Source organism: Sciurus carolinensis, unplaced genomic scaffold, assembly GCF_902686445.1.
Source record: "Sciurus carolinensis unplaced genomic scaffold, mSciCar1.2, whole genome shotgun sequence".
Lineage (NCBI taxonomy): Eukaryota > Metazoa > Chordata > Mammalia > Rodentia > Sciuridae > Sciurus > Sciurus carolinensis.
In genome coordinates, this window is record NW_025920297.1 from 69,178 (window position 1) to 92,670 (window position 23,493).

At 37.7% G+C, this 23,493-nt stretch overlaps 1 protein-coding gene across 6 annotated transcripts in view; it reads left to right on the forward strand.

Moving 5' to 3' along the window:
• The window catches only part of Scml2 (Scm polycomb group protein like 2), a 73,111-nt gene extending 56,364 nt beyond the window's left edge, over positions 1–16,747 (forward strand). For 3 of the 6 annotated variants that reach the window (XM_047538205.1, XM_047538203.1, XM_047538206.1), the window contains 5 exons: positions 8,441–8,476; positions 9,604–9,717; positions 10,381–10,629; positions 13,823–13,974; positions 15,098–16,747. In XM_047538205.1, the coding sequence (XP_047394161.1) occupies positions 8,441–8,476; positions 9,604–9,717; positions 10,381–10,629; positions 13,823–13,974; positions 15,098–15,226 (680 nt within the window). In that variant the 3' untranslated portion in view covers positions 15,227–16,747. The remainder of the gene's footprint in view (positions 1–8,440; positions 8,477–9,603; positions 9,718–10,380; positions 10,630–13,822; positions 13,975–15,097) is intronic. The other 3 variants (XM_047538204.1, XM_047538207.1, XM_047538208.1) reach the window with 2 other exon arrangements.
• Positions 16,748–23,493: the final 6,746 nt, after the last annotated feature.

Genomic DNA, 23,493 nt, shown 5'->3' on the forward strand with positions numbered 1-23,493 from the left:
TTCTAAGAGAAGCTAAAGTTCTCAGGTATTACAGCTACATGGTTTTCTAGTCAGGTGCTGGAAATTCTGGGAATATAAAGTACCATAACAGACTGTTTGTTTAAGGCCAGAGATTTAAATTTGCATTTCATTTGCGTTTTAAGCTTGGGTGCTATCTTTAATTACGCCTCTATTTTTGGTCCTCCTGGTTACTCACACTTTGTTCATAAACTTTTTCTCTTCTATTTCAGTGAAGTCTGTCATATTTATTCTTTCTATTTCTTTGTCTCTACCCTCCTTCAGAACCCAATTAATCCTTTCTCTGGATTATTAAAGCAGTATCCTAATGGAATTCCTCTTTCCAGTTTCTTCCCACTTGTGTAACTGCCCAGTGAATTCAAATATATAATACTGTGAAGTCCTAGCAGAAGTACATTTAGTGAAATGGGAGTGGAAAGAGCACAGGTACTAGAATTTGGCAGAACTGAGTTCCATTACCAACACTGAAAGGGTATACACTCTGACGGGCCTAAATTTTAATCTTAACTCCTGCTGTTAATTAGCTGTGTGCTCATGGACAAAGTATTGCCTCTATTTTCTAAGTGTCTATTTCCCTGTCTGCAAAATGGATACTGCTTAAGTTGTAAGAATATGTAAACTCGGCCTGTTATGTATGGCATGGAATAGGAGCAATAAAATGTAGCTGCCAAGAAGAGTGAAGATTCTTGTTCTCGTGTGATATTATCCTTTCTTCCAAGGAGATAGGAGAATGGAAAGATGGCCAGAAAGAGAATGACTACTTACATGAGGGGAGGGTGTGGGGGATATTCGATAGGTTTTCTGTTTCTAAGAGTAATTTGGGGGGGTGGGGACATGAGTTAGAGGAGTTAAGAGTACCATTTCCTGATTTTTTTTTACACAGCATTAAAAACAATGGCAATGATTTACACACTGAAAGTTCTTGAAAATTCTTTGAAAGATTGTAAAGAAAGTATATTTTTTGCTTTAAAATTAAGCACAGAATGTTTGAATTTCAGATTATTCAAATAACTGGGATAAGCCAGGCATGGTGATGCAGGCCTGTAATCCCAGCAACTCCGTAGGGTGAGGCAGGAGGATTACAAATTCAAGGCCAGCTTCAGCAACTTAGTGTGAGGCTCTTAGGACTTATTGAGACCCTGTCTCAAAATAAAACATAAAAAAAGGGCTGGGGGGATGCAGCTTAGTGGTTAAGCAACCCTGGGTTCAATCCCTAGGACTAAAAATAACTGGGATAGATTACTATTTGACAGAATACACTAAGTAATCATAAATAATACTATTTTAAATTATTTAATCTCTTAATTTTCTTTCACAGAAAGCTTGATTCAACTATTTGAAAATGAATTTGAACTAAAACCTTTGTTAGTTTTTTTTTAGTTAGCTTGCAGATAAAGAAGTTACATATATATGTTGTAAAGTTGATTTTTTTCCTAATATTTCATGTATAGTATTTCATTTATCTTACATTTTCTGAATAGGTGACTCAAAAATATTTTTAAAAGCAATACTCTTCTTAGGAGATTTTATTTTGACAAATCCAGTGTTTGCATATTTTAGCAATAGTCATTTTTAATACATTTCACTATGAAGTGTAATATATGGAGAAAAATTACATGTGGAATACAGCTTAATGTTCACAAAGTGAACACCTTGGTAAAGGACTCTCTCAGTTCAACTCCTAGTACCAAAAAAAAAAGAAAGAAAAGGTACTTACTTGGTACTTGTACCAATTATAAGTCTATTCATATTTTCTGTTTTTTCCTGAGTCAGTTTTGGTAGTTTGTGGTTTTTGAAATTTGTCCTTTTCACCTACATTATCTAATTTGTTAGCATACAGTTGTTCATAGTATTTCCTTATGTACATTTTTATTTCTGTAAAGTTTATAGTGATATCTCTACTTTCATTTCTGATTTTAGTAATTTTGAGTCTTCAGTTTTAATTTGTTGGTTAGTATAAATAAAACTTTGTCAGTCTTCTTGATCTTTTCAAAAAATCAACCTTTGATTTCATTGACTTTTCTCTGTTTTCATTCTTTTTCTGCTCTCTTTATTATATCTTACCTCTGCTTTCTTTAGTTTGCTGTCGATTTCTAGTTTCTTAAGGTGAAAGGTTTAGATTACTGATTTGAGTTCTTTCATCTTTTGTAATATGGGTCTTTATAAATTTCCCTCTTAGCACAGATTTAGCTATATCCTATAAATTTTGATATGTTGTTTTTGTTTTCAGTTTCCACTTATTTGTAAATTTTCCAGATTTCTTTTATTACCAACTTTAACTGTTTCCATTGTGGTTAGAGAATATACCTTGTATAATTTCAGTACTTATAAATTTGTTAGAACTTGTTTTATGGCCCTACATAATATGTATGCCCTATCATACTTTAAAATGTTCCAGGTATACTTTAGAAGAAGTTGGGTTCTACTCTAGTTGGGTGGTAGTTCTTTTAAATATCTGAGGTCTAATTGGTTTATACCCCTCAGTTTTCATATCCTAGGATTCTCTATTGCCCCCCTCTGTGTAAAAGAAGGAGCAAAAAGAAGGGGTGAATTGTCCCTAGTACAGTTTAGCATAGGTGGCTCTTCTGCAATTGTAATCCACCTGGCTCTTGCCATTTGATTTCTTTCTATGGCAGCATTATCCCAGGCCTGTTTGAGGTTAGAGAAATTTGACAGGGGAATGGGGATTTGGTTCTTGTGATTTGAGGATCCCTACCACTGGTTTTATTGTTTTAATTTTTTTATAGTTATAGATGGACAGCATGCCTTTATTTTATGTTTATTTGTATGTGGTGCTAAGGATTGAACCCAGTGCTTCACACATGCTAGGCAAGCACTCTACTACCAAGCTACAGCCCCAGCCCCCCACCACTGGTTTTTCTGGGTAGTTGCATTATAGAATTTTTGACCCAGCCATGTTAGAGTTCCAACTGAAATGTTAAACCGTTTTTGCTCTTGGGCAAGATGATATTTTCCAATAATTGAGGTTTTGAGGAACCAAACACCAGTAGTTGAATGGGGAGACATTGTTTCCTTATAGGACTCATGGGGGTCTAACTCTTTAGCCTTCCATGGCCACTGACCTCCCCGTATTAGTTCCTTCACACACATAGCAAGAAGAGATGGTCAGACATTGAACTATAGTCTCTGCCAAGGTTAGGAATAGGTTTCTGGTTGTGATGGAAATAGGTGGGCTTTTTTCCATTTCCTCATAAAAGAAATGAGGGCTGGGATTGTGGCTCATTTGGTAGAGCACTCACCTAATATGTGTGAGTCACTGGGTTTGATTCTCAGCACCACATATAAATAATAAAATAAAGGTCCATTGACAACTGAAAATATTTTTCAAAAAATGAATGAATAAAATAAAGGTATTGTGTCCATCTACAACTAAAAAAATTTTTTTAATGAAAGACCCAGTGGGGAACTGGGGAGATAGCTCAGTCGGTAGAGTACTTGCCTGGCAAGCACAGGACCCTGGGTTCGATCCCCAGTACTGCAAAAAAAGAAAAAAAGAAAAAGAAAGACCCGGTGGGATGACTACTTAAATTGTGACCCTTTTGAAGTATAGTATGGTTCCCGGATCAATACCTTGTCCAGCTGTATGTATGCAATTTGGCAGCCTATTTTCCATTCTGAGTAGTCAGGGCCAAGTGTAGTGAAATTAACAGGTTTATATGCTCCCATTTTACAGTTGGGTTTAGCAACACTTTTTTCAAGTAGGACAGTTTTACTCTCTGCCAAGTGATCCATGTAACACAACTCCGAGAAGGGAAAAAAAAAAAAAAAAACTTGGCATAAGTACACATGGACCACATACTGTTTGCAGGATGTTCGTACATATACTTGTCATTGAGCCTGTACCTCCTTTCCCCAGATGAGTCTCCACATGATGTGGTAAACATATGGTAAGTCACAGCAAGTACCCAAGTTTCACTCATGACCCCACATGCATCAAAAGGTACTGACACTGGTTGCTTTAGATTAGTAAGCTGAACTTTGTAAATTAATGGGCCCTTTTCCAAACTGCCTTCCTGTGAGCTTTGGACTTTAACAGCCATTCCTCAGTTAGGGGAATATTGTAGATTGAAACAAGTATATGGATCCCCCTATTGGCAGATAGAATAGGTAGTCTTACTATACCTGCAGGTCCCCGCAATTGTTACCTGACCTGAGAAGTGGGTATGATAAAGTAGGGTTGTGGTGATAACCTTGACCTGATTGAGTCATGTGAAAGCATCGTTCATAGGATGAGGGATTTAGGAGCCAGATCAGACACACCACTAGCAATGAAACATCCTATCACAAGCAGGTAAGACTGCTACTAGAAATTTTTCAACACATTGCCAGATGGCTGGAGCAACCTCTGTTAATCCTATGGTGAAAATTAAGACCAAGACTGCAACAGCAGAGAGGGTAAGGGGTGCCAGTGCCAAAGCATTACAATGAAAGGACTAATATAGAAAATAAAAATAGTTCATTTATCCTGGAAGGTGGTCAATTCCTCTTCTACCATGAGTAGGTTAGTCAGCTTCCAGGGTTACTAAAGCAGGGTTGTTGTCCTCGGGAGCCTCTTGGGGTGCAGTTTTCTTGTTTTGGATGGCCAGCTTGCCTGGTGCAGCAGGATTGGGGATGCACTCCCAGTCATGAGAAACTCATTTCACTCTGCTGTGATGAATCCAGGGGACCACCTTGGCCACCTTCCCTGCAGTAGGAATGGATAAAATGACAATGAACAGATCCCTCCAAAGAGGCTTTAGGGGTTGGACATTCCATACTTTTACCCAGACAGCATCTCATGGTTTGAAGAGATGGGCATCTGTAGTCAGGCTCACAGGTAGCTGTTCCCTAACCCATTGGTGTGTAGTGGTCAGGGTCAAGCCAAGAGCCTGCATCTGCTGTCTCAGAGTAATGTTGCCCAATTCCTTTAGATCTCCTCATATAATGGGAGGAGGACATCCATAAAAAAATCTCATAAGGGGAGAACCCTCTCTGTCTAGTAGAGCTGGACCTCATTTTTAACAAAGTAATTGGCAACACCTGGACCCAGTGCAGGTGGGTCTCCTCACAGTTTGCTGAGTTGTAACTTTAGATTCCAGTTCATTCACTCCACCTTCCTGGAGCTCTGGGGACGATATGCAGTATGTAAATTTCCAGGTTATCTTCGACCCCTTTACCACCAGTTGCGCCACCTCAACCACGAATGCAAGCCCATTATCCGATCCCAAGGTGATCGGGATTCCACATTGGGGAATGATTTTCTTTAGAAGAGATTGGGCTACTTCATATGCCTTCTCTGTGCAAGTAGAGAAGGCCTCTACCCATCCTGAGAAAGTACACACAAAGGCCAGTAAATGTTTATAGTCCCAAACCTGGAGGAACTCAGTGAAGTCCACAAGTATATTTTCAAATGGGGCCCCTCCAACACTTTGTACCCCATGGGAAGCCTTGGGTCTCTGACATGGATTATTCCAAGCACACATTTTACATTGGTTGCACGCCACTCAGCTATGCTGGGGAGCCAGGGAATGTAGAAATCTTGGCTCAGTGTCGCCTCGAGAGCTTTCCTCCCAATGTGGGTCTCCTGGTGGAACTGCTTGACAAAGCCCGGGGCTAGGACCTCAGGAATTGTTATTTGGCCATCTTCAAATCACCATCTACCTGGGAGTTAACTACCAGTGTCAGTTTTAAACCAGGTGTTCTCATGTTGTCAGTAATTGGGGTCCTATTCTGCCAGTGGCCTAGGGAATAGGGCAGCAGTCAGGGCCATTGGTTCTGTTGCCCCCTTGGAGGTCACAAATTTTGCCTCTTGGTCTGCTTTATGATTTCAGCAGGGGTGTGAGCAGCCTCTGATTGGGTTCTGGCTGCAGTAGATGCAGGGAGTGCAAGCAGCAGTGGCGAATACAGGGGTTCCTAAGGTGAGGGAATCTCCTCTGGTTTCTCAGATAGAATGGGCTTCTCAGGTTTCAGTTGGCATTTTGAGGGAACCATCATCATAATTTTATAGTTCTCTTCCAGTCAAGCCTTTAGCCAACATGGCCGAGAGAGGACTGTGTCTTGCCAGCAATCAATGTAAGGAAACTGGTCAGGGTGCCTGGGGTCCCCTACAACAACCCTAAACACCTTGCTCTAGCTCTTTATCTAGGTACCTCAGTGGGCCAACCTACTCTGAGGGCCAGTCTGTTTCACAGAAGGTCCAGTTTCTAAGGAGCGAACTCCATAGTCTTCATAATACCCTTTTTTGAAATTTTTTATCGTGCACTCTAAGGGGGTAAGCTTACTTGGTTTGCCACTCTATTTCTTCCCCCTAACAAGTGATGATCATACACACAAGGAGGGGAAAAGAGTAAGCAATCCCTTCATCTGTCTCTGGCTGTTCCCCTTGTGGGGATGTTTCAGGTGTCTCTTAACATTGGCAGGTTGCTATAAACCCCTGACCTGAACCAGGCTTGTAGACCTTGTGAAGATCCTGGTACTGCCATGAACCACATGAGGATCACCATGGACCTGTGCATCAGGACTGTGCACATGCTCCAGGCTTAACCTATCTCCAACCTGCTGCCCAGTACTTTAGTGTTGTGGTTTCGTCTCTGCAATAGAGACTACTGGGACAACTCTTGGAGTTGATCAGGCTTCCCTTCTGCACATAGGGCAGGTTTACCTCTTGAACTCATGTTCCCTACCTGTCCGACTGGTGGAGCTTTCTGAGCTGGTTTCTGGGACCCCACGGGGTTCCCTTGTGCTTCCAGGGTCTTTGCACACACACACAGGGAGAGTTAGTTCCTTACAGATCAGTCGGTTCACTGGTGCCAGGTGAGGTTACCTTCCCCAATATCCAGGGGATATTATCCAATATCCCACACCCCAACAACAGGAGATATAATTACCACCTTCGAATCCCAGATATGAGCCCCCAAGAAACAGAGAGGGTACTGGGGCATTCAACAAGAAGCAGTGTTTTGTGCCAGCACGGACTGGGAGGATTCTCATTGAAAGGCCTGTTTTTTGTTTTTGTTTTTTTTTTAAGTGGTGCTGGGGATTGAACCCAGGGCCTTGTACATGCTAGGCAAGCATTCTACCAACTGAGCTATATCCCCAGCCTCAAAGGCCTGGTTTTGATTGCATCAGGGCTTTACCTTATATAGCCCTTGCTTAGTCCCCTCTCCCCATTAGCCCCATATTATATTAGCTCCTTTGTCTAACATGTGAAAAAATAAATTTTGTGTGGGTATTCAGTACTATAAAATTATAAGGAAATTATGACAGCTATGCAGTCGCACAGGGGTCTGGCAGGGCTGCGCATGCGCCCTGAGTGAGACAGTTTAGCACATGCTCCCTCAGCATGCCATGCTGCCTTCCCTTTGGTAAACACATGCGTACGAGGTTACTGAAGGCATCACATTGTCTGACAGAGTCATGCATGCGTACACAGATAGTGGCCTGGTTTTCCAGGCTGTACCTGTTGGGAGAGGTCTCCTACCACATCCCCTCCAGTGGCTGCTAGACTGCTGGCTTTCACACCTATTGTAGTTGTGAAGTTGTTGGTTTACAAGACCATTATGGAAAGTGAGGTAATCGGTGGGGGGAGCATATTAGGGCAAGTTAAAATGCCATAGAATTCAGTGGTATTTCGGAAAGTTGGCCATTTTTCTTGATAAAAACCCTCTTTAGGTTGTAACGATCTTTTAATTAATTTCCAGAGGTTTTAAAAGTTAATTTGAATAGGTTTTGGTAATTTTGTTACTGAATGCCGATTCTTACCCCAATGCCCATTTAATAAGGAGGACACAGTTTTGAGAAAAAGGGAAAATAAGATTTATTGCTTTGTTAACAAAGGAGAAGCACAGGGAATTACTGTCCCAGAGGCTGTGGTTCTGCCCATAAGGGAGAACAGAGGACTTTTAAAGAAACTCTTCAAAGACTGCATTCCAGGTGTGCCCTGAGGAAGAGGGCACTAGTTAATTAAGCTGGGAAGGCTATATTCAAAAGGTAAAGTAGACCACTGTTACAGTATTTTCAGTGTTTTTGTTAAGGAGTGGTTTTGAAGGTTTTTCATGAGTCATACTGAAAGTGCCTCCCTATGATGACTTTGAAAATAAATTATCTTGATTTTCTTAGTTATCCCTGTATGAACACTTTCTGGCTTTAGCCTGTTACAATATCTAGAAGCAGAAGGATCAATTTTATATTTGTTTCAGCTCCAGACAGTAGATAATACATCATCTTCATATACTTTTCACAATGAAAGCATTAGTATATTATAAATTAAAAAATAGCCTTTTATAATCTTACTAAGATTTAGAGATAAGCAAATATCTATAGAAAAAAATAGTTAAGAACTAGAATTTTCTGTATAATTAAATGAATGTGGAAAAAAATATTTCTTTCCTTAGAATTTAATTATTATTACTATTTTTTGCAGTGGTCGGGATGGAACCCAAGGCTTCATGCGTGCTAGGCAAGTGCTCTCCCACTGAGCTATGTCTCCAGTCCTCTTTCCTTAGAATTTAATGTTTAAATTAATTATAGACAGTATACTATTTGTTGTGCAACATAATATATTTTGTCCTTTGGTTTTGTGGTGGTCCATGATTAAAAATAGAACTCAGGTATTGAGAGCTCTTCTGGACTTATTGATAATCAGTCAGAAACTGGATTGCTAAAGGTTGTTCATCATATGAGAGACATGCCTAGACCCTAGTCAAAATTTGAATCAGATGAAGTTTTAACTTTGATACTTCCTCAAGGTAGCCTTTCTTCCCTTTCGTGTTCTATTATCAGACTTTTAGTTTCTATTATACCTTATTTGTCCCTTTAGTTAGAGGTTAAACCAAGGTATTGGTTGATATTTAGGGCATATAGGCTAAATATCTTTATTCCATAATTCAGAGTGCTCTAAAGTCCAAACTTTTTTGAGTGTCGTGTTGGTGCTCGAAGTTTCAAATTACAGAGTATTTTGCATTTCAGATTTTCAGATGAGTAATGCTCAACCAGTAAAGTGTATGCAAATATTCGAAAATATGAAAAAAACTGCAATGTGAAACATATCTGTTCCCAAGCATTTTGCAAAAGGGATTCTCAACCTATAATTAATTGTCTTTATTTTCAGAATCATACTTGAGAGAGTGGTCCTTTAGGTACAGGTGCATTTGGTTGAATAATAAGCAGTAGCATTGTTATAAAGGTAGCCCAAGGCCAAGCTTATCTACAAAATAGTGTCTTTGTTGCACCATATCTTTAATTTGTCCTAACCTTTAACTACTCTTGCACATAGGAGCAATTTTTTAAGGTCTTTTTAGGCTCGTTATAATGAGTTGCCTTGCTGTCTTCTGAGGTAGAGAGATCTGATGACCCCAGAATAAATGAAGTTTAGACACATTCCTGGAGGTACTCTTGAATATTATTCCAGTGGCAATGTCTAGTAGGAAAAAGCAAGCACATGTTATTCTTGAACTTTCAAATAATTGACATTGTTGATGAAGTTATAGATGCAAATGATCTAGAAACAAATATTTCATGCTGATATGAAAATACTTGAGTACTATGTTTAGTTTTAACACTTCTTTTTATAAAAAAAAAAAACAGTGAAAGAGGAAATAACAGGAAAAAAAAGCATCAAACGATCTCCTCAGCAACCTGTACCTTGTAGTGTTCCTGTCTCTCCTAAGCTGCTCAAGACAAAGATGCATGTCTCTAAAGGTAAATAGCAGTGATACATCCCAGGATCTAGAAGAAAAGTTCCTCTGCTACCACTTATGTATGCTCTTGGGAGTAGGGAGTGTATCTGCCCAAGTTAAGTTTGGCAATAAGCATATTTCTTTGGCAGCTTGAGTACTGCATTTCCTTCAGAAATGCTGCACAGCTGTTATTTCTCATTAGATAAGACAAAAAATTGTAATAACAATTTTTATTTTTATGTTGCTAAAGTCTTTTTTAGAAAGAGTAATAGAAAAACTTAGTTCCTTTCTCCAGTGAAAGTCTTCACTGCTCAAGTAGTAAGCAGATGTTGGAAAGCAACTGTATCATCATATCATAAAAGAAATAGTTGTGAAGAACTACATTCCTAAGAACAAATGCTTTTGTCAAGAGTGCACAGCTTTGGTGGCAAGACTGGCAAAAGAGACTAAATTTCCCTGATAAATATAGGTGACATCACAGAACCAATATGAATTTCAGGACAGTGTCCATTACTATATATGAGGAGGAGGGAAGGCATGGCCATGTACTTTGTGTTAGGAGTTGTGGTTCAGTATAACATGAATTAAGTGAACTGTTGTTGGAAATGAAGAGATTTTTGACCTTTTAATAGTATTTGAACTGCAAGTCTGTTGAAGATAACCTCCTTTGTCTTTCTCTTTGTAGAAGAATCACTGTCTGCTGAGGGAGAGGGCATACCCAAAGAGGAAAATTTCCCTGAAGATTCAAAGAATTCATCACTTGATTCAGGAGATTCTTTGAATCCTGTCTGTAGAAATCTTATGCAAACTTCATTCTTCAGGAGTTTTTCTCAGAATGTACCAAGCACCTCAAGTTCAATACTAGTTGGGAACAAATCATCTCCCAAGAGCAGTTACTCTGAAGATAAATTCCAGATGCAGAAGAAAAGTGAAGGTATATTAAAAAACAGTGATTTTCAGCCAATGTGCTTACCTTTCCCCTTGAGGGTTCCACACGCAACAGCATCCCCTGAGAGTGTTTCATATTCAGGAAGTGCCAAAATTGGGGAGGCCAGGTTCTCCCCTTTATGTTACTGAAAGGACCAAATCATTCCAGTTGCTCTAATCCTCATGGATTGGAGCACAGAATTGTCTCTGGGGATCTGGATCACCAACCATGTCTCTGATAGAGATGTCTCAGATTAGTGGTTTTCTTGAGCAATTGTAAATTTTCATTTCCCTGGTACAATCTGAACTCATGACGTACACGTTCTCTCTCCTTTCTGATCTGTTGTCTCTCTTGAAACCTTTCCTGGCCCCAGCCTGTGTGCAACTCCTGCATCAGGGCTCTAGCATCCTGCTGCTATAGCCATACAATTTTCCCATTTTCCACATCCTTCCTGTCATTCCTTCATGCCCATCAGGACAATGCTAAATGTATAAACAGGGCAGCATCTTGTTCTCATTTAGAAAGAGCCAAAATAGCTTTCCATGTGAAAAGATGGCTACTGCCCCATACCCCTTTAAGGGTTGAGTGCAGGAGAGTGAGGGTGGGAATAAGTTATTTATGTTCTTTTTCTCCAAATGGGCATCTAGGCCAGGTTAAGAAGTGAACAGAGTGGGAACCAAGTAACCCCCTTGTCTTTCATCATGGATGTTATCTATGGGCAACTGCATTTCACACATGCTGGGACATATTTAATGCTGTCACTTCCATCCCCCATGTCCTGTGGAAATTGTCTCTTAGAGTGACGTTGTTTGCAGAGTCTGAAGATAGATGTTTACTCCATAAGGGGTAATATACCCTGAAATTTTTAAGTATTTTCACAAAGTATGAACTTTTGAAGACTGGCTTCAGTAAAAGGCTCTAAACAATTTCTTACAATGCTGAATATCTCCACTTCCAAATGTTTGTCCAACACTGGTTGGCCGAAGTAGAGAAGTTTAGCTTCTGCTCTTCCTAGCAGTGGGAAGGCTAATTGTAATAACATTACTTATTAGTAATTTACTTAATGGTAATAAAATTATCATTTTCATCACTATGTGACATTACATTCCATATAATATTTTATATGGCCTCATACAATATATCATTTAAAGAATTCCTTGAGATGTAGCAGCCTGTAAACATTTTCAGATGAAAAATCTCAGGTGTCCTTTGGGTAAGGTTCTTTAGATAGAAAGTGACTGGGCCAATCCTTAAACCCAGACACTTTGGTTCCAGGGCCATATTCAATACTGTACTACCTGTGTGTCTCTAGAGAACAGAAAGCATTTTTACTTTGAAACCGTCTAGAGGTGTCACTACCATTATTTTCTATAGGGTACTATAACTGTTAATTAAAGCTAAGTTCACCCCTGATAGCCAGTAACACTCATGTGATCTCCTGTCCTACCTTGCCCCATTATTTGAATGAAAAAAATGGTTGATCTTTATTATATGAAGGAAATCCAGTAATGATATTGGGGGAAATCAAATCACATTCATCTTATTTATTTTAGAAATATTGACACCCCAGTGTATATAAGACAGAACCATTTGGGAGAAAAGCATGACTGGACTTTGATGCTTTTTCACATAATTAGTTTCATATAATTATTTAGCAGTAATACAATGTTTGCAACCTTCTCTGTTTTGAAGATATGGTTCCAATTAAATTACTTTTTCATAGTAGTTTAAAAATAGAAAACCTTATAGTTTTATTTTTTAATTCAAAATTATTTTTATACCAGAAAATGTATCTTTACGTATAGTTTATCTGTCATAATCTGTAAAACTAGTTACATGTATATAAGTATACCAGATTCTGATGATAGAAACCAAAAACCCCACAAAATATAAGTTAATTTAGAGAGATGATTAGTCTTGCCAGTTATTTTTTAAGGTTAAAATGTGTCATTGAGTTAAAGAAGATAGATGGTTTTTCTGTCTAAATAATTAGAATGCCTTAGGTTCCAGGACATGGACTACACCATCATCATTTGTACCTGGATTGATAAAGCCCAGCAAAATTTCTTTTCTCTGAGAAGTAGTGGGGAGATATATTTTAGTATAGAGATTGTTTCACATCAAAATGTTGGATAGAAAAGTAATAAAATTCAGAGCTACACACAAAAAATTAACCATTGCAATTTCTCTTATCTTCTATTTTTCTTTACCTTTTCTCTGGGTAAATATTCAAAATGCTTCTAACTTGTCCATAGCCCAGATGATAGGAAAGAAAGGACATGCCTTTGACTAATTCACACAAAAAGATCAAATTTGTGTTGACTGTCCTTCAGTTGTCATCATCACGCATTGTCTTTAGGGAGTTTAGTGCTTTGCTTGAGTGAATGAATACTTGTAAGGGCACAAAGAAATGTCAATACAATTTGGTGAACAACACAGCTAAAATATGTTGATATGAGTACCTAAATTGCTCCATGTCTCAGTTATTGCTTTATTAAATATCTAAACCTCCAATTAAATAATCTATTGGAGGAATTAAATAAAATATTAAAGTTCTGACTTAGCTCAACAGAACATAGTTCTATTTTCTTCAAAGTTCAGATTCACATTTAAGTCACAAGAGACAGCAGTCTAAGAAAGTGATACAAAAAATATCCATACTGAATACATGGGAGAGATTTGGTAAAAGAACTAATTTGGTTCTCCAAGATAACAGGGTTGTTGAAATTCATTGAACGAGTTTAAACAATTATAAAACTGTAAATTTGGGGACTTTCTATTGTATTTAGCTAGTAAAATAAAACTAATTTAGGTTAAACGAGAGATTGAGAGGAAATTCATTGAAACAGAATATGATGGGTTAGGTAAGATTAACCTAATTTAACCCACGTAACAGATCTTTTGCTGTATTGGCCTGTGGCCAAAGAGGCCTTGGATTGCTTGGTCTGTTTTACGATTTTTGAAGCTTTTCTGAAGCTACTTTTGTTTGGGGGAGGTCAGATGGGATGCTCTTGTGCAGCTGTCTTGAGATCATCTTTGTGTAGGCTTTTACTAGATTTTACACTTGGAGTCTTGAGTCCTTGCTTGGGTACGAAAGTGAAGGTTCCAGGAATGAGACCATTACTCCCTACCTAACATCTCTTCTTTCAGTATAATGATCAGGTCAAGTATGATTTTTTTTTTTTCCCCCCCATTGAAGCTCCAAGTTATATAGCTGTACCTGACCCCAGTGTCCTGAAACAAGGCTTCTCTAAGGACCCTTCAACCTGGTCTGTGGATGAAGTGATACAGTTTATGAAACATACAGATCCTCAGATATCAGGCCCCCTCGCCGACCTCTTCAGGCAACATGTAATGTATCTTTTGATCCGGTTTTCCTGCTGCCGTAATGCCTTTGAATGACCTCTGTGCAGGCCTTTCAGTTGGATACTGAGTTGTGTGGATGGTGGGGGAACCCTATCAACTGATTTTGCCATTTAAGAGAAAGATTATTTTGCCCAACTTTAGATTCTTAAATAGTAGGTTAATGGTCTTTCTTTAAATGGGTATCCAAGTCCCTAATATTCTAAACAGCTTCACGTTCTCAAGAGAGAGGATGATTCAGCATTGCCACTTTCAGGTGGACCGCCCTTTTTGTAATGACAGAAACAAGGATCCTCTCCACCCTCCAACCTGATCCCTGCTTAGCCCTAGGACCATGAGTAGGAGGGGGCGACCACAAACTATAACAGAGTGGCCTTATGATACCCAATACATCCAGCAACTGTATAGATTAAGTACAGCTTTATTTTAAACAGGATCTCATGACTACCAAATAATATACTTCCATAGCATAAATTGATTAATTAAGGTAATAAAGAATTTTAGGAGGATGCCTTGTGACTATTATTATTTTATAGTGTCTTCTACCAAATAAGTACTCTAATCTGGTATACTCTTTTTAATATTGCAAGAAAATCGGTAATTAGTTTTGGCATCTAACTAGCTTTAGTTAGACAACTAACTAACTAGTTAGACAACTAGTTAGTTTTGACAACTAACTGGTTAGCATTCAACCTAATGATAATAGTGTATACAGCACATTTACAGTTTGCATTGATGTTGATATATTTCTGGCCCTTCTCAGAAAGTTAATGACAGTCTGAAATTCATTTCTACCGTTCATAATTTTTGACTCTTTGTTATAGGTAGTCGTGTTTTACTCAACATGGTACTTAAAATCAGATAGTTTGTTGCTTAGGACACTCACCAAAGATACTAGGTTAAATTTCCTCTTTCTTAAAATTTGAAGTAAATTTACAAATCATCAAATAATGTTTCACTGTACAAATTATATTTTAATAGTTTTCAGGAAATGCATATTCAGAGAATATGTATCTGGAACATACAGCTGCTCTCTATTTTACATTTTCTTATGTATAAATAACTTTTGACAAAATATGAAAAAGTTATTATCATTTTCTTCTCTCTGTAGGAAATTGATGGGAAGGCTCTGCTGCTACTAAAGAGTGATGTGATGATGAAGTATATGGGGCTGAAGCTGGGGCCAGCATTAAAGTTATGTTACTACATTGAAAAACTTAAAGAAGGAAAATATGATTGAAAAAAAGTATATTGACATAATTTCTCAGGTGTACTGATAAAGTATTCTTTGAGCAGTTTTGTTTTGTAGAAGGTTCTTAAAAATATTTTTTCAGAATTGCAGAATTACATTAATAGTCCAGTCTACTTTAAAAACCATTTAACATGTCACCATTAGCATATTCAAGTTGACAGTTCATTCTTTGTATTTTTATTACTTTCATTGTATAGTTTACAAATATACTTCATTCAGTAAACAGAAAAACCTTTAATTTTGGTTAATCTTTATATCTAGAACCAAACAGCTAAATCCCAAAGGGGAAAATGTCAGGGATTTAACAGCTTCTATAATTAAATCCACAAGAATTTTTCCTCAGAAGAGAATTTAGAGATGTACCTGTAGCTGTCATATCTTTCTCAAATATTTGTCTGATTCTACAGTGTTCTGTTCATGTTTTATCAGTTTCTAGAAAGGGAATTGCCATATAAATTATTTTCCTTTCTGTTTAGTTCTCTCAGTGTGGTATTTGTTCATATTTAAAGGAAAGAGAAGCTTATAAGCTTCATAAAGTGTTCTTATCAGTTTTTAATAATTTTTTGTAACTATAGGATAGATAGAATGATCATTTTGTGCAGATGTTTATACTACAAGAGTGGTTTGAATGGAGTCAGATTAAATTTCTTTCAGTAAATACCTGTTATTTTAAAACTTCCTATATTTTTGCTAAGCTTGGACATTAAGTACACATTCATTTCTCACATCTCTATCAAAATACTTGTGTCCAAATGTTAAAAGATATATATTGTATGTGTGTATTCCTCTTACGGATACTTTACCATATTTATATACTATTGTATACCTGTAGGTATACATAAGTAAATGTTTTCTTTTTGAATTTAATATGGCACTTTGCACTGCCACAGAGTTATTATGAATTATGTATATAGTTAGATGTTTTTATTCCTTAAAAAATATGTGCATCATTTTCTATCACCAATACCTCCTAGCTTACTCTTCAGGTGATAAGAAACAATCCATAGATTGGTTTCCATACAGGGAAGTTCTCAATCCTATGCAATGTTTCTAATTAATTTGCTTAGTTCTGAGCCATTCTGCTACATTTTGAAAGATACATTAGTTTATCATGACTTATTGTATTGGGCTTTATTTTATGAGTTAGAACTTTCAAAGGGAAATGGTGCTGTGTTTATTGTTATTATTTTGCATAACTTTGGTATAATGTTTATAAGCTATGAGAATCAGTTATAGAAGTATTAGCCATTTCCTATAAATGCCAATAAAATGTTCATCAGGGCAAGAATGTACACTTTCTTTTTAGAAAACCAAATCTACTTCAGATAAGAATGCACTTATTTAAAGGATCATTTCATCTGTTATTCCTTATAAGACTAGATTCTTCCTTAAACTTGATCTTCTTTCAAATTGTTTATATGAAGATGCTGTGCCCATTTGAACAGTCCTCAGGTGTTTGTATAAATACTATGTTTTACAGTTTTCAGATTTAAAATAAAGTTAAATAACTGCAGCAATTACCGTCAAAGCCTCAAATTTTATTTTACTTACAACACTGTGTTCCATTAATTTGTGAACTTGTTAGACTTGAAAAAGAGCCCCTACAATTATTAACAGTGTTATTAGGAAGCAAACAACTGATTTTTCAAGGTGTGGAAGGATTACATTTTCACTTGGCTGAGTAAATAAAGGAGGTTTAAATTTCTGGGGCTCTTTCTACAACCTGACGCTGGGGTGTGCTTAAAAAGTCCCCAAGGCCATTCCAGGCAATAATGAAGGCTGTATTATAAGCAGGATGTACAAACAACAAGGGGGCTGGGGTTGTGGCTCAGTGGTGGAGCACTTGCCTGGCATGTGTGAGGCACTGGGTTCCATCCTCAGCACCACACTATAAATGAATAAAATAAAGGTCTACCAACATGTAAAAAATATTTTAAAAAAAGAACCCCCTCTTTGGAGTGCATAGCAGTTTTCTTTGCTCTACATTCCTCTTATTTCAGAATTTCTGTACATTTAGTAAACAATTTAGGTACCTTCCTGGAGATTTCTTAAATATTCGTAGTTAAGGTGTTTAGCATTGAGAAATACCTGATGTAGTTACAAAAGAAAATGGCACTTAATACCTACTTGGATGGCTAGTGAGGATATGGAAAAATTAGAAACCTTGTGTATTGCTGTTGGGATTGTAAAAGGGTGCAGTTTCTGTGGAAAACAGTACAAATTATTATATACTGATTCCACTTTGGGGTATATACCCAAAAGAATTAAAAGCAGCATCATACTTTTACACCTGTGTTCAGTGCAGCATAACTTGTATAACAGTCAAAAGGTATAAAATGTCTAGCAGCAGTTCTGTACATATATACAATGGAATATTATTTAGTCTTTAAAAGGAATGAAATTCTTTTTTCACTTTTATATTGGTTCTTTTTATACATAACATTAGGATTCATTTTGACATAATAAAAATATGAAATATGATTTGCTCTAGTTTAGTCCCCAGTACTTCCCCTCTCCCTCTCCTCCTCCCTACCTGTTTCCTTCCCTCTACTGACCTTTCTGCTACTATAATTTTTTAAATTATTGTGGATATACATAATTGTGAGATTATGGTATGTTTATATATGTACATAAGAAAGGTCAGATTTATTCCACTGTTCTTCCCTTACCCCATACCTCTTCCCTCCCCTTCAATCCTCTTCCTCTACTCCACTGATGTTCTATTTGGATGGAACCTACCCCCATTTTCTTTTCTTTTTTTTTCCCCCTTAGTTTGTACTAGCTTCTGCATATTAGAGAAAACATTTGAACTTTGACTTTTTGGGTCTGCTATATTTTACTTAGCATGATAATCTTCAATTCTACCCATTGACCAGCAAATGCCATAATTTCATAATTTCATTGTGTATGTTAACCACATTTTCTTTATCTGTTGATTTATCTGAAGATTTATCTTCATCTGTTGAAGAGCACCTGCGTTGGTTCCATAGCTCAGCTATTGTGAATTGTGCTGCTATAAACATTGAAGTGACTGCATCCCTATAGCATACTGATTTTAGATCTTTTGGATATATATGAAGAAGTGGGATAGCTGGGTCACATGGTTGTTCCATTACTAGTTTTTCAAGGAATCTTCATACTGCTTTTCAGAGTGGTTGCACTAATTTGTAGTCCCACCTACAATGTCTGAGTGTATGTTTTCCCCCATATTAAAAGGAATGAAATTCTGGTATGAACTGAAATGTGAATGAAATAAGCCAGAAAGGACAAATAGTGTGTAAATCTACTTACATGAAGTGCTTAACCTAATTCATAAGAGACCCGAAATAGAGGTTACCAGGAATTTGTAGGGAGGAGGAAACAGTTTAGTATGGGTTGATGAAAAAGTTCTGGCTATGGATAGTGATAATGGTTGCACAACATTGCGAATATACTTAATACTAACTATGTTTGGTAAATTTCATGTATATTTTACAACAGTAAGTACAAAAGGAAACAAGGGTGAAGTAATAGATGTAAAACAATATGGTATAAAGTGTAAATACATTCCTTTGTCAGCAAATATTTTCACAAATCACCTGAAAATATCACAAAGAATTGGAGAAACAAGCTGAATAATGGTGCACACCTATAATCTGAGTGACTTGGGAGGCTAAGGCAGGTCAGCTTACATAACTTAATGAGATGCTGTTTCAAAATAAAAAGAGTTGGAAATGTAGTTCAGTGGTAGCCTAACAGTGCAGGGCCCTAGATTCCATAGCCAGTACTGGAAGAGACAAAAAAAACAAAAACAAAAAACAACAACAACAACAAAAAAAAACAAAGAATTGCAGGACAAAAAAATACTAGGATAATTTGCTATGTGGCAAGTCTGCTGTCCTGTTGAATGAAAATACAAATATTTCAAAAACATACGGTGGAATCTGAGGGTGCTTTCTGTCAGAAGGGGAAAACCATCTCTTCACCACCACCCATCCACACACTACCCTCTCAAAAAGTGCCTCTTCACCTCTCACATTTGGTAAATTCTAAATACAAGGCCTGGTTGTTTCAAAGTTATCACTACTCTGATTATTTCAGTTATCAACTGTGTTTGCTTTTTTAATGAGGATTTATTTCCTTTTTTCATTTTTCCCCATATAATTTTACACATACCTGAAAACAATCTCATAATTCATATTTGCTAATACACCCTGTTCCTTCTGTCCACAAGTTTCTCCCAGGAGAGTGCACTAAAATCAACATCACCATAAATTATGTTGCTACTAGGTAAGTATATATCATAAAATACTGATCTTCACTTTGCACTTCACTCACTTTGTAAGAGCATGGACCTTGGCCTTAATTGTCCTAATCAGCCCTTGATACATTTTTAGCAGTTAACATCACTGTTACATGATAAACAGTTTGGGAATTGGAAATTCTGAGCATATCCACTCCCCATTCCGGGTTTTTCTCCTGTTAAATTTCGGTAAATAAATCTGCCAGGTAAAGACATTTTTGGAGAAAACATGATGTATTAGGATACTCTAAACTGCCATTAATGATAGACCCAAAGTGCAGTGTGTCCCAAATGTACTAACAGTTTATTTCTTGCTCACAATCCTAAAAAGATGTCCCTTTTTCCTATGGTGATTTGAGGACCCAGGCTAACTTCCATTTTGTGGTATACCATTCCCTAGGGCTTAGGTTCATTGAATCCAGGTGGCATGGCATTTATCACTTCTGTTTCCATTCCATTGGCTCGAATTCAATCACATGGCCACTCTTCATTTTAGCAGTGGCAGGGAAAGGTGTGTGCCCAAGAAGGTGAGGTAATGGTTCTTTGGTAATAGCTAGCATGCTTGACTATGCATCATGATCCGGTAGTAAAATAGAACCCGTAAATGCCTCCTTTAAACCTGTCGATTTCCCTATTTCTCCACCCCCATTGCACTCACATACCTTGTTCCCCTTATTCTCCTTCCCTGTTTTTTTTCCTCCATATAACATAACCTAGTTGGTTGTATTACTGTTCCCAGTCATTGACTGTTCCCTACAAAAGATATTGCATCCCATCCTGCTCTGTCTAGTGGGTCATAATTGAACGTGAAGAATTCAGCATCTGACCAGAAGTTTTTATAGTGGCAATGAACTGGATGAGTCTGGAGCCAGAAGGCATGTGGTGCTGGGCCACAGTCATTCTGTCATCTTCAAATTACATGAGAAAGAAGTAGATGTGATTGAAGTCACCAAGATTTGGGGGATTATTACATCTTAGAAACATGGTGAAATCTAAGTGATATGCTTCCTAACATCATCTATGTCTTTGTATTTATTTCCCAACTAGAATGAACACTTCATAAGGCCAGTGAGTTTCATTAACTTGAGTCTGCTGTCCCCAGTGCCCAAATTGGCAACTAACACATAGGATGGCTCTATTATTTGTTGAAGGAGCTATAATCCTGAGAATCAGATTTAAGGATTGATTTTTTTAGTACCAAATGCTGAATCACAAGTATAAAAGCTAATAATAAATTGCTATTTGGCCATTAGATTATTTTCTGGTTGGTTTTGCTTCTTGTTTCACTTAGATACAGCCATGCACTGAAACTATAGGAGGAAGGAGTTATTGAAGAAAAGTGTGACTCTGAAGAGAATTAAAACCAAAATTTCCAACCAGTCATCTGACTTAACATGACATCTTGGTAGCCATTGAACCTCTCACTCTTTCCTTCTCACTAAATAACGGTAAGAAAATGAAAATAATGAAAACATGATAGCCCTGAAAATTAAGATGGGCAGGCAAGATTTTGTTATTCTGAGACATTCCTACTACTCCAAGGTTGTTGATGCTGGATTGAAAAAATAACATACTCCCATCAATTCTAAGATGTCCCTCTTTCCCTTCACAAATGAACATGTCTAATTTTTGGATGTGTTTTATAGTCTGCAGCATCTTCCATGAAGTAGAGTCATTATCGTGACTTGGCTGTGCTTCATCATGTGATTTTCCTTCAGGCTATGTTAATTCCAAAATGCCCAGGAAACCCTAGCCAAGTAGGCAGAGGAGACTGATGCAATTCTTGGAAGTGGAGCTTGGGGTGGTGCATCTAACCTTCAGAGGCAACACATTGTATGTAAAAGCTGGGGCAAGAAGAGCCCTGGCAGGAGAAAAGGCGGCACTTCCTATGTTTTTTTAAGTCTCATTGTCATGCCAGGAACGATGGTTCACACCTGTAATCCAAACAACTCGTGAGGCTGAGGCAGAAGGATAGTAAGTTCAAGGCCAGTCTCAGTAAATTAGGTCCTGAGCAACTTGGTGAGACCCTGTCTGTAAATAAAATATAAATAGGTCTGGGGATGTAGCTCAGTAGTAAAGTGCCCCTGGGTTCAATCCCCCAAACAAAATCGAACAAAAACTCATTGTCAAAGAGTTGGGGGGCTGGGGAGATAGCTCAGTTGGTAGAGTGCTTGCCTTGCAAGCCCAAGGCCCTGGGTTCGATCCCCGGCACCGCAAAAAAAAAAAAAAAAAAAAAGAGTTGGGATAGAAATGCCCCCATAAAGGTAGTAAATAATAACAGGCAACATGGCATAAGAGACAAGTTAGGTAAGATCCCTGACCCCTGGAAGCTTACAGTCTGCCTGGGAAGAAACAGCAAAAAAGCGTAAGAAAAAAGGCATAAGATGCTGGATGCAGTGGTGCATGCCTATAATCCCAGTGGCTTTGGAGGCTGAGGCAGGAGGATCTCAAGTTCAAAGTCAGTCTCAGCAAAAGCAAGGCACTAAGCAACTCACTGAGACCCTGTCTCTAAATAAAATACAAAATAGGGCTGGGGGTGTGGCTCAGTGGTCAAGTGCCCCTGAGTTCAATCTCTGGCACCCTCCTGCCCATCCAAAAAAAGGCATAACATGTCAAAAGTCCAACTTAATTTAATAATATTATGTAAAAAGAAATTAAACAGAAGTACCCCATCCATGTTTTTGATTTCTGTAGTTTCACTTACCTGCCATCAGCTGCAGTCCAAAAATATTAAATTGAATGTCCCAGAAGTACAGCAATGTATAAATTTTTTTAAAATTTATTTTTGTAGTTGTAGATGGACATCATATCTTTATTTTTTTAATGTAGTCCTAAGGATCAAACCCAGATCAAACCCAGCCTCACACATACTAGGCAAGTGCTCTGCCACTGAGCTACAGCCCCAGTCCAACAATGTATAAGTTTTAAATTGTGTACCTTTGCAAGTGAAATCTCATGTCATCCTGCTCCATCCTGCCTGGGATGTGAATCATCCATTTGTCCAGTGTGTAGTCCCTTAGAAGTCATCTCAGTTATCAGATCTACTGTCACAGTGTACTTGTGTTCAAGTAACCCTTATTTTACTTAATAGCCCCAAAGTGCAGAATTGTGAGACTGGCAATTTTATTATAGTATATTATTATAGTTTTTCTCTTTTATTATTGTTGGTAATCTACTGTGTCTTATTTACAAATTATTTATCATAGATATTTGTGTATAGAAAAACATAGTATATATAAGGGTTGGAGTATCTGCAGTTTCAGTTATTCACTGGGAGTCTTGGAATATATCCCCTGAGAAAAAGATTCAAGAGTTGATTTAAAAAAAAAAACGCAAGGGGCTGGGGTTGTGGCTCAGTGGTAGAGCGCTTGCCTAGCCTGTGTGAGGCACTGGGTTCCACTCTCAGCACTTCATATAAAAAAATGAATAAAAATAAAGGTCCATCAACATCTAAAAAAAACTTAAAAATAAAGACAATTATATGTTTTTACCTACTTTGCAGGCACAGCTGCTTTCCTGAATTTTTTTCTTGAAGTCTAGGCCTCTATCCATACGCCTCCAAGCCCACAGGCATCTCATCCATGTTGTACCTGTGTTTTTTCCCTCCTTTTTGCCAGTTCACCTCTCTCCGGTTTCTGCTTTGTCAATTAACAACACCCTCACTTATCATGCATCCAGTCTTCCATAAAGTGACTGCCAATGTCATCTCCTCCCTGGCCACTGCCCCACAGCCCTGAGGAATTTATTTATCAGGCATCCCACCTCTCATGGGTCCTTCTGATCTTAGGTCTCCCTAGCCTATTCTTCCTGGAGCTTGCAGTCAGATACACACTTTGGCAATGCTAACATCCCTCCCTATGAGCAGTTTGAAGGCTGACACCTTTGTTTTTATATTTCCAGGATTTAGCATATTATCTCCTCATAGAAGACACATAGATAGTTGTTGGTTGAATAAATTAAAAAGCATAGGGGC